Consider the following 12,044-nt stretch of genomic DNA (forward strand, 5'->3'; position numbering starts at 1 on the left):
AAAACATAAGAAAGATGGTTTAAAAAAAAAAAAAAAGGTCATCAAGAGGTCTGTTGGATTTGAGAATGCCCTCACATCAGTCAAACTGGACCAGATGCTGCCAACAATGTCTGCAGGGCTTTCAATAGTGAGATGGAGCTAGGACAAGACTCAAGTACAGGGGCAACGGAGGCTCCCAAAACCTCTCCGGACCGCTCCTGAGTAGTGCAGGAAGTTGTCTCTGAGGGTCCCTGTTGCCTCTCTAGCTGCACTTGCACGACTTGACCACCATGTTGGACAGCTGCTCCACTTTAGGCGAGCGGCCCACGTAGTAGAGGATGGTGAGGGGCTCCAGGTCCTGGGGTACGCAGCAGGGGGAGGCCGACGCCTCTGGGTTCAAGGTGTTGTACAGGCTCAGCAGCTTTAAGTGGAGAGAACAGGAACGTCACGAACCTGACGTTTGATGATTCGTCAATGATTTAGTATGATTCTTAGAAGGGGTGTGACTTGCCTAATATTTGGCAATTAGATCCGTATCACGATTCATACGATCAATACGATGTCGATTTTTTTTTTTTTTTTTTAAACTCAAATCAATTTTATTTTCAAATTCAGAGCATGTTGGTATTTGGAACATGAAGTAACTTGTGGACACCAAGCCATTTTGTTCATTGTGAATTATAAATAGTCACCAGTCCCCACAATTTTTCTTTTTTTTTTTTTTTTTTTTTTTTTAAATCACAGCATTGTAAAATTGTGTTGTCGTCACCGCTTTGCACAACATTATGTAAAATAAAGCATAAACAGAAATGTTTTTCCATCTGTATTTAAGTTGTTAAATACTCTGGACATTGTATTTGATTCTTTTTAATGGCATTCAAGGCCTTAATTTTAGCAAAATTCATTATTATTATTATTATTATTTTTTAATGACCTATGGAAACACTGGCATCTCTTATACAGTTAACTGAAAATTGAAATAGTTAAGAAGTGAGCACAATTTTAAATTGATCTATTATTGGCCGTCGGATTTTGCCAAAAGGCTGATGCCAATATTCGTCAAAGTGTTGAATATCGTCACAGGGCTATCCCTAATCTGACCAACCAATCATAGGACGGAAAAAGCTGATGCTACTGTGGGTTAGCAAGCTGTCTCTGAGTGGCTAATTGGAACTAAGATTGGTTCAAGAAACAAGTCCTATTCGCTACATTGCACAGCACTACTGATTCTGAAGGCTCTAAATAAACTGACATGGCAACATATAATAATTAAAATGGCCCCTGATCGAGAGCCCCTATCTGGTGCTGCTGTTTGTCTCACCGTGCTGTGCGTGGTGTCAGCGCTGCGTAGGTAAGGACAAGGACCAGAGCAGAAATTGGCGTAGTAGCCCTCAGGCTGATGTATCCACCTCCAGCCCAAGTCCTGACGGAAATTAATATAAAGCGGCCGCACACAGCAGTTCTCCTCGTAATTGCTGCAGACAAGGAGGGAAAGAGGAGATTAGCGCTCTTTAAAACACGACCATGTAACTCAACTATTTCCTCCCTGTGGCCTTGCTGCCACAGATGAGAAGTTTCCCGAATTCCACTCTTAGGTGTGCCCTTATTTTCCCTTTCCCAGCCAGCCCAGGTGTCTGTCAGCCCGAAAGAGGATATGGGAGGCGAGGAGATGCTTGGCACGTGAGAGTGGCGAGCATTTTCGAGTAGCTGCAGGGACAGATCCCGACATGTATCATGGCATCGCGTCTCGCTGATTAACACGCGAGCGCTTCCTGCCTGCCATCCCGCATGTTGGCTCGTACAACTTGATCGCGATAATGCACTTTATCGTATACAGGACACGGCGATGTGACTAATGGCTCAAAATGATGTCATCGTGTTGCTCCGACTCAGTCACTATCTATCTGGACTCCGAAAACATATTGTAATGCTTTGCAAGACTGTTTTACATCACATAGTCAAGTATTTAAATAATAAAGTATATTTATGGCCCAAGAGTGTTAGCAAAGGTTAGTGATATTACGTCACATTTTTAATGTACACCCAATGCCCGACCTAATTTTGACCGGCATGTGTTGGAAACGTTAATACTTGGGGTGTAACGGTGACTGAATTTATATTGGGTACTTTTCTGTAACATACACATGGAACATATTAAGGGCATTCCTCAAAAAAAAAAATAATTCAGTGCCAAGATTGCAAGTAAAATTTTGTGGCCATATTTCAGTTGACTAATGTGACAGGTTTATGAATGTGTAGTTATATTTAAAAATATGATATTAATTCAGGCTCATGCAGTTCACAAAGTGATGAACCTCTTTTTTATTTTTTTTTATTTTATTTTATTTTTTTTTAAACCCAATATAGGTTGAAAATACTTTTATAGATGTCAAAAATAAATCAGAAAAAAAAACATACCAGTCCAACATTTTTTTTTTTTTTTAATTATAACACCTTACTTACATGGTCGTTTAAAAAAAAAAAAAAATGCCGTACTATACAGGGTGTTTTAAAAAAAAAAAAAATTTATTTGATTTTTTTATTTTTATTTTTTTTATTATAACACATGGTCGTTAAAAAAAAAAAAAAAAAAAAAACGCCTTATGGTCATTTATTTTTTATTTTATTTTATTAAAAAATTTTTTTAAGGTATTAATTGTACATGAAAAATAATGAAGTTACCAATTTAATTCTGCACAAAATATTAACTTTGCCTCAACTCAATTGCAGGTATCAAATACAAAATAGGTGAACATTTGCAAAAAACAAACAAAACAAAAAACGATTAAATTCATCAGTTTGAACATGTCGTCGTAGTGTATTTAACACATTCACTGCCAGCCCAGCAAAAATGCATTGCATCATTTGACGTCTTTTTCCGTCAAAGGCAGTGAATGAGTTAATTGAATATACTGTAAGTTGAGAAGTATTTGCAAATAATTTTTATTCTGTTTTTATTTACATTTTACACAACGTCCAAATTCAGGTGGAACTGGGAGTCCATTTAAAAAATATATTACTATGATTGGATAATACGCCTTTTGCTTTTTTCTTTTTTTTTTAAATATTTTTTTCAATTTTTAAATTTAATTTAATTTTTTTTCTAAATCGTTTTTTTCATTTTATTTTTATTATTTATTTATTTATTTTTATTATTTTATTATTTCATTTTATTTCTTTTATTTGAGCACCACCGCTTTGAATGTTTTGCATTCAAATCCCCCAATAGGTCCCTCACATATCAAACACATTTACAGTTGTGCGCAAACGTGGCTTACTTGAAGCAGTAATTGGTGTCAAGTGCCCTCTTGCGCCTGCGGGACGAGGAGTGCGTGTCCAGCCTGTGTGGGGGCAGCATCATGAGGATGAGATGGGGGTACAGCTGCTCCCTTTGTTTCTTGCTGCGGCTCTGGTCGTCAAAGTCTGGCTCCGTACCTGCGGGGGATGAGAGCGAGCCGGTCACACGAAAGAAAAAAAAAAACAGTCACAACTAACGACGGCCGTAATCAACTGTCTGCTTTTACGGGCGGGTAATGTCCAGACTGGGCTTTACTTTTCATCCTTCTTCAATAGCAGTCGCTCAGCGACTTCCTTCTTCCCGCCGTCTGCTCGTCCGCTCTCGGCCTGATGGCTAAAGCAGCACATATCTCGGGAGAGACGCTGCTGGTGGATATGTTGGCCCCGCTTTAATTAGGGCCAAACGTCTGAGCGCCATGGCAGCACATTCTTTGCGGCCAAAGCCCGTTCCGGAGCGTTCCCAGGACCCGGGGGCCCCTTATGCTAAGCGAGATACCAGATCGATGTCATTGGAGGAGGGAGAGCCATTATCTTTATCAAAGGCACCGTAATGATGAGTATTCAATCATTCATTCATTTATGAATGAATATGAGAGCAGTGAAACGAGATTTTTTTTTTTATACGTGTAGAATTTCAGTCTACTGCCCTTTAGGCAGCATCTGGGTCCAATTTACTGATGTGACAACACTGAGGCTCACCACAGAACACTAAAACTAGCAACAAATGGCAACATTACCTTATATAACAACAAATTGTTCATCACGAACAGATAAAATAGGTCAACAAACATTGGATGTTTGGACAAATCAAGCCATCTGCTTTGGTATCTCACCGTGGATCTTACAACAAATATAAAAAGCGAGTTTTTTGTGTTCAGTTCAGTGTAAATCATGAGTTGGCAAACATTACATTTTTATGGTTCTAGATTAGCGGTTCTTAACTCATTCGCTCCAAAAAATGTATAAATACGTTCTATTTTAAATGTTTTAAGTGTCCCAAAGACGTATTTATACGTTTTTGTTTTTTTCTATTTGTTTGTCTGCGATTGGCTGTCAACTAGTGATGGAAAAATGAAGCTTCATGAAGCACTTGTGATATTTTTTGACCCCTCAAGATGGCACTCTTGGTTTAAATATGCAGTGGATATTTAATCACATTCCATTGCACTAGCCTTTATGTTTAAACCATGAGCACCATCTATAGGAGTAAAAAAAAATACTGCAAGTGCTTCATGAAGCTTCATTTTCGCATCACTACTGTCGACCAGTCAGTCAGCTGGGATCGACTCCAGTTTATTAACAACAACCCTTACGATGATCATAAGTAATATAGAAAAAGGATAAAACCCTTCAAGGAAATGACGTCAAACTCGTTCCACCAACCAACCCACAATCTTACCTTTAAACTTCACCTCCAGCACCTCGTTGGCGTTCTCAACAATGTCCCCGTTGGGCTTGAAGGTGTGACATGGACAGTGCACGCTGATCTCCAGGCCAAGATTGGTTTCTGAGGGAATAGTTCAATCGTATCTCATGAAACATGTAATGGAGAGCAAGTGATAATTAGGGTTCCCCCGCCTCCGCCACCAACACACACTCACGTCTGTACATGAGCCACTCCCTCACTGTCTCCGTCACGTCGAATGAGACCCACTCGGGCATCCCCTTGGTCAGGACGTTCTTGCCCCCGATGTAGCGCTGCTTGGCTTTCGGGTCGTCTTTCTGGAGGATCTGCGAAGGAAAGATGAAAAATGTGACCCAGCTGCATAAACGCCGAGTATGAACGCACACACAGAAGCAGAAGCGGAGCTGAGCTGTCTGTCTGAGCCAGACTCTCCGCCGGGATGCCTTGGGCCAAATGTCTACTCTTCATGGAAAAAGTGACTGGCTGTGTTGATATCCCCGTTTTGCAAGCTAATGCCTGCGCGTTGCCAACGGGAACCTGGCCGGCCTTCGCGTCGGCAGCTCGCACATGAGAGGCAGTGGCACACGGTCCGCGAGGCGACGTACTACCCGCGGTGGCGATCCCCGCCAAACGTGTCATCACGCTCCAGAACGAGAGCCAAACTGAGGATGGAGGGGGTTGGATTCATCACCTGCAAAGGCCTCAGGCCAAATGTCCCGAAAGACCCTCAAACCTTCAGTTCAACTCTCAGCGTGGATGAACTTGTTGCTTTCAACTGAAGTTGAAGTTTATTTCGAACATGCAGTCATTAACTCATTTAAACCCAAAAACGTGTAAATACGTTTTTTAACACTTTTGTCATTCATTCCCAGATACGTATTTATACGTTTTTTTTGTTTTTTTGCAAGAGCAGAAGGCTTTGATGCAGCTTCTGGTATGAATAGGTGTCTTAAAGCAATGGTAGTTATTACAAAATGACCAGCAGGTGGCATCAGAGTATAAGAGATCAGCCAGGATCGTGTTGCAATAAGCTTTTTGTGAATGGGAATGAATATTGATGAAACTTAACTGTACTCTAATGCTAATTGCTACAAATTGTAAACAGATACAAATATATTTTTTTCCTGATGAAAGAAGAGATGCTGTTTTTATAACAATTGATCACAATATTCCGTGGGCCTTGCAAAATTAGTCCAAATCCAGTAAAAGAGCTGGAAGGGGGTTGCTTCACTGAAAATGGTAGTGAATGAGTTAAAAATAACAGAATAAAAAATATAAATCAATGATGTAAACAAAGCAAAATCCATATAATATTCCAAGTGAAGACATAAGCTGCTAGTCCGAAAAGGAGTAGGAAGAAGTCAAACCCTAGCATCACGTTACCAATATAATTAGTCCAAAATTGCACACCATAATACATAATATATACCGAAAAAAAACTACTCTATCGATATTTTAGCATCAGTATGACGTGGTATCGATAATATCGATATTTGGATGGATCCGCCCACCACTATTGTTTGCTGTAATTTACTTAGATCATCACCTGAACAAAAAAAATGCTTGTGTCATCTGCAAAAAGTACCACTTTCATTGTCTCTAACACATTACAAATATCATTCATGTATATAATAAACAATTTGGACCCCAACAGTAGCTATTGCATTTCTTCCCATGGGAAAATTTGGTTTGCAAACTGAACAGATCAGAGGTCGACTAGCATCCTGGAACGGATTGTGTTTCACCTTCGAGGTCATTAAGATCCTAACTAGGTCCCTGAACAATGTCTGAATCTAATCTGACTTCCTGTGGGAACGAGGGTCCTGCCAGTATCAGACTTCTTCTGCCAACCAGCTCTGGCGTGAAGTCTGCGTGGGCGAACGAGTGACAAGCTCCATTTACTCCCCCGGTGGGTGACCCCGTCTCTATCTCCTGGCGGGCCCCTGGAAACAATCGGCCGGCCTGACAGACTGCATTCAGAGCTGGCCAGGGGCTGCCTCGGAGGCGGGATGCAGTCTGGAGACGCTTGTCTCCCCGGCAGGAAACGTAGGAACCCGATCATTATTCCGAGTCCCTCATGGGAGATTAATGAGGAAAAATCTTTGACGCTTGACAAACATGCCCCAAAAAGACTACGGTGCAGTGAAGCCCTGTTTATCACGGGGGATACGTTCCAGACCCACCCGCATAAGGTGAAAATCCACAGTGAAGCGAGACACATTTTTTAAAAACAACTTTTTAAGTTTTGACCCCTCCCACATTTACTGTTATTTAACTCATTCAGTGCCATTGACGGCTATAGACGTCAAAAATCAAGTTTAACTGGGCTGGCAGTGAATGAGTTAAACTGATTTTTAAGGGTATTCCTGAGTACCTGCTTTTAGTCTTGCTTGCATTTAAACAAAACAAAAACACAAGATCCAAAGCGTACTGACACAAAAAAAAAGGTTTTTGACTAGGGATAGACTGATTATCAGCCAGAGTCGATATTTGGCAATTTGACAAATATGGTCATCCGCCTTTTTATGAAACTGAAGGCTAGCATCTCGCTAAGCGGTGAATGCTTGCGAATGTGGCACATTTTGGGTTTTCATCAGGATTTGTAAGATGCTCACAGACAGTTTTACTTGTTGCAAATAAATTTTGAACAAGTTCAGACAATTTTTCATGGTCTGCGAAGATCTTTTCAAAACTTTCAAAACAAAATTAGCTGCATTCGTACGCATTTGTCGCTGAGTGAGATGCTAAATTGTGACGGGAATATTTTCTCTTTGGCTGGAAATATTGGCTAGGGCTGCACAATATATCGGAAAAATATCAATATCGCGATTTTGGCCTATGCAATATGCATATCACAAAGATACGCAATAAGTCTGATATGGAATTTTATGCTATTATCTGAATTTGATCGCTCAGACTGTCAGGTTTACCTGTTTGACATTTATTAAACATGACGAAAAAGGAGAGAAGACACTCAAAAAATTAAAAAAAATTCAAAGCTCGTGAGGAGAGAGATGAGGAACTAACTGGTACAATTCACTACTGCACTCTCTGAAAAAATCCCCTCCTCACCCTCTCTTTTTATTTGTTTTCCACGTCCCTAGTTACATGGGTGTTCCAAACCTACAAATGCAAATACTTAACGAAAATGTGCACTGCCATCCAATAGTTGAACATTATCGAGAGGTAATTACAATTAATTAAGAATACATTGAGTTTGATTATTTTACCCCATGAAAAAAAAATGTAATTCTTTCATTAGATAAGAAAAATGTCATTTCTTTAGGTACATGTTAAATATCGCAATAATATCGATATCGCTATAATTCAGCAACTATATCGCATTTTTTTCCAATATCGTGCAGCCCTATTAACGGCCTACTTGACTACTAATAATTGGTATCGGTACTGGCCCTGAAAAAAAACATATTGGTATCACTAATTTTGACATTGTATATTTAGACATTAGACACCTAAAAGTTCAACCAAAGCTTGTCGTTTTGTTTAAGAAAAGTCAGCTAGCTTAATTTGCTAACGTTTCAGGACTAAGGAAAATGAGCATACGGTGAGAGGGAGAGAGCAAGCGGGCATTAGTAAGTTGACGCACCTGGTAGAGCTCGATCCGCTGCTCGTTTTTCTTGGCACTGGCGTTGGGGATCCGCAGGGCTCGAAACTCGGCCCGGAACAAATTGGTGGAGTTCTTCTCCATGGTGGAGACGTTGAAGCGGAACACCTTGGAGGTGATTCCCTTCGGGCAGTAGGGGAGGTCATCTGCAGGTAAAATGGAAAAGCATGACTCAACGGGAGCTTTTTTTTTTTTTTTTTTATGTGGGACTCCCAAGAATAAATGTTGCTCTTGGCAGAATTTGTTGAAACATAAATTCACTTCTTACCTCATTGGGTAGATTATTATTAAAAGCTATTTTCCACAGACATTCTTACAGGGATGAACGTGATTATCTTGTGGTGATTTATGCAATTTTTCAGAAGACTTTGTCAGATGTGGCTTTTTTTTTTCTTTTTTTTTTTAAGCTGTATGGCTTCCCTTCAGCAAGTGCCGTACATCGTGCAGGTTGTCAGCACCCGGCCAGGGTTTCAATCATGGATGACTTCCACCACTCAAGTATTGATCCTTTTTTTTTTTTTGTTTTCTTTACCCTAATGAGCAACCGTATTTCAAGCTCGAGCCAGCCAAAACAATTACCGTGTTGATAACATGTTTAAATCATTTGGCATTCAAAAACCCATTACGCGCTAAATATGGCAACGTTCCCAAGCCTCTTGCGACTTTTTTTCTGGAGTTCTTTAGGGTGTTTTTTTTTTTTTTTTTTTACTCTCCCAGGATGTTATTCCTCTCTCCTGCAGCGTCCCTTACTATTACATGCATATTGCCAATTATGCAAATTAGGCAACGACATCATTTAGCAACCTTTAGGACAGCCAATAACTACTTTCCTTACTGGCAACAATGGACTCAATCCAAAATGGGGAGGTGATAAATGAACAAAATGCTAATGCAATATAAAGTAGTAGTAGGAGGCTGAGGTTTGCAGACTCAGGTCAGTTAATGGGCTCAAAGCAAACATGGTGAAGCAGCATTTAGCGGTTATGCTGCAAGCAAATGGAATAAATTGTCAGCAGAAGCTTGAATACTTTTAAATCCAGGTAAAAAATGATGCTATACTGTACTAGAGCTGTCAAAATTAATTGATTAATCGACACGTAATCAATTATCAAATGAATCAACAACATTTTAATAATCGGGTTATCATTTGGAGCGATTTTTTTTTTAACTGAAAACTGTTGAAACGATCGGATTTTAGCATCAAAATAAAAATTTATCCAATTAAATAATGGAATAATAAATTTTAAAAATAATCGATGGTGACAGCACTATACTATACTATTTTTGCAAAGTCCTTACACGGTCGGCTCCTTTTGTAACTTTAGTATGCTGTCTTTTGTTTTAAAAATGTCTTTAGTTCTTTTGTTTACAAATGCTTTTAAATGTTTCACTTTTAATTCCTGTGAAACATATTTAGATACCTTGTGTGTGAAATGCTATAAAAACAAATCTGCCTTTCCTCTTCCCTAAAAAGTGTTTGCACTGAGGGAAGCCATTTTCTTTTATGATGCAATTAAAGGCAGCAAAGCCCCACTCCTACACATTTGGTATCATCGGAAAGCTCTGAATGTCCTCTATAGAGCACAAAAGGAGTTAATTCAATCGTATGCACTGAGTGGGAGATATTCAGGTTTTAAAAAAAAGGTCCATTACAGAGGACAAATTTGAATTGCTGGTAGTCAGGAGGGTATTAGATGCTGGAACATGACAATAAGCAAGCAAGGACGTGAGCGACTGCAGGCACCACACGTTTGATTAACTAGCACGTTCGACATTTAGCGGGATATAAATGGCCGCATTGTGCTTGTACCTGAAAAGCTTCCTGTTGCACCCGAGGCTCGCCCTTCTTTTCATGATATCAACGTATAGTTTATTATTTTAACAAGCCAGGCACATGCAGCAGCGGAGTTAAACAAGCACATAGCAAACATTTTACGAGCCAAGTGGAAACAGTCATTTACAGCCAAGCGCTGGCTAATTTATTACCCTCAGCTTCAACTCCGTTCGCCGGGCTATCACACCCTCAGCTGATTCCCCACCTTGAGCTGTTTTCATACAATGGAAAGTCATAAATGCAGCTGTGTATCTGTGTCATCACGCAAACATCTCCAATTACTTCATTTGACCCATAATCCGACTTCAGCGTCCTCCCAGCCATTATCTGATATTTCCACAAACGTTATCCTATTTATAGTTGACCTTTTCAGCATTCATCCCAGGCCGTATATCTGCCCGGTGTTTCCACGCAATCTACGAGGAGGAAACCTCAGTAGCCCTTTGCTCTACTCACTCATTGGTCCCCACTCGAACCCCCGCTGAAGGCGGAAAGCCCCCCTTTTTGAAAAGCAGATTTGAAATTCTAATCAAGTCTTTGGTTTCCTTTTGGATGACCTCATTTTCCCCATTGCAACAGTTTTAGGTGGATTTCACATTATGGCTTATTTTTGCCAAGGGTCTGAAAGGTAATTTGTTCCATGTTGGCGAACGGAGGGGATAGCTTACATAATTATAATGAAGCATATTTACTAATTTTATGACCCAATATTTGAGTGAGTCACATGCTGAGACAAGAAACTATCAAACATCAACCACTTTTACAGTGGCACCTCCAAAGTTGAAGGGCCTAAAAACTGTACAATTTGAAGTTCAACCAACAAAAAATGTGGAATGAGGAAAAATGTGATTTCAAAGCCAAACAAAACTTGAGTTAAAAACTCACTAGTTTAAACACGGCATTCTGATTAATGTTGCATTTGTGGAATATGAACTAAGCAGCAAAATCCACCTGTTTTTAATCCATCTCAGGCGGCGGCCATTTTGCCACTTGCTGTCGACTGAAAATGACATCACAAGTTGCTCAAGTCTGAAGCTGAGTCGTGATTGTTTTTTACTGTGATGTCATTTTCATGTCGACTGAAGTTGCAAAATGTCTGCCCCCTGAGGTGGCCAAAACCAGGTGGATTCTGTTGCTTAATTAACTCATATTCCATATATGCCATATTAATTATTAAAGGATCTTTGTGCAGTTTGTCACTTTTTTTACTCGCGACTGCCACCACTGGCCCAAAGCGTAACTGCAGCATCCCAACTGTGTACAGTTAGCAGCTCATGCGTGCAGTGTCGTACGCTAGCTAACACCACAGGCTAATGCTAGCACAACGCCACATGTCCGCTACTCCGTGGGGTCGCGCAGGATGATTTATCCCAGTTTCGCCCTCAAAGCGTTTGAGAAAAATGTAAACAATAAAGATGGCCAATTCCCATAAATGCGTTGTTGTTCTGGTTAACACAGTCATTCCCTATTATGTTGTGTCACATGAACATATGTGTTGTATTTACATTGAAAAGCAGTGGACTTTGGATCGTTAAAATGTAATTTGATTTGTGAGGATTCTTTTGATTTGAAAATGCGATAAAATGTTGTTGCCATGGAAATGAAGCTTTGCAATGTGGAAATATAAGAAATACCCGGATGTTCGAAATTATCAATAGCTATAAAAGGCCAGCGTGTGGCAGTATTACTTCTGAGATTCCTTCCATTTTTTTTTTTTACTCACTCACTCGCTTAAACTCTGAATCGGATGATTCGACTTCCGGTTGTTCAAAGGCTTCAAATGGAAGATTATGATGCTCAACAACTAGTGATGGACAAATGAAGCTTCATGAATCACTTGCGATATCTTTCGACTCCTCTAGGTGGCACTCTTTGTTTAAAAATGCATTGGATATTTATCTCTT

At 39.9% G+C, this 12,044-nt stretch overlaps 1 protein-coding gene across 1 annotated transcript in view; it reads right to left on the reverse strand.

The window, feature by feature from the left end:
• Positions 1 to 12,044, reverse strand: part of tgfb3 (transforming growth factor, beta 3) — a 15,437-nt gene continuing 3,393 nt past the window's right edge. The window contains exons 2-7 of the mRNA XM_077538983.1: positions 8,289 to 8,452; positions 4,878 to 5,007; positions 4,676 to 4,783; positions 3,258 to 3,414; positions 1,301 to 1,454; positions 1 to 400 (exon numbers count right to left, since the gene is read on the reverse strand). Coding sequence (XP_077395109.1) covers positions 242 to 400; positions 1,301 to 1,454; positions 3,258 to 3,414; positions 4,676 to 4,783; positions 4,878 to 5,007; positions 8,289 to 8,452 — 872 coding nt within the window. The 3' untranslated portion in view covers positions 1 to 241. The remainder of the gene's footprint in view (positions 401 to 1,300; positions 1,455 to 3,257; positions 3,415 to 4,675; positions 4,784 to 4,877; positions 5,008 to 8,288; positions 8,453 to 12,044) is intronic.

Source organism: Festucalex cinctus, chromosome 12 (assembly GCF_051991245.1).
Source record: "Festucalex cinctus isolate MCC-2025b chromosome 12, RoL_Fcin_1.0, whole genome shotgun sequence".
In the NCBI taxonomy this organism is placed as follows: Eukaryota; Metazoa; Chordata; class Actinopteri; order Syngnathiformes; family Syngnathidae; genus Festucalex; species Festucalex cinctus.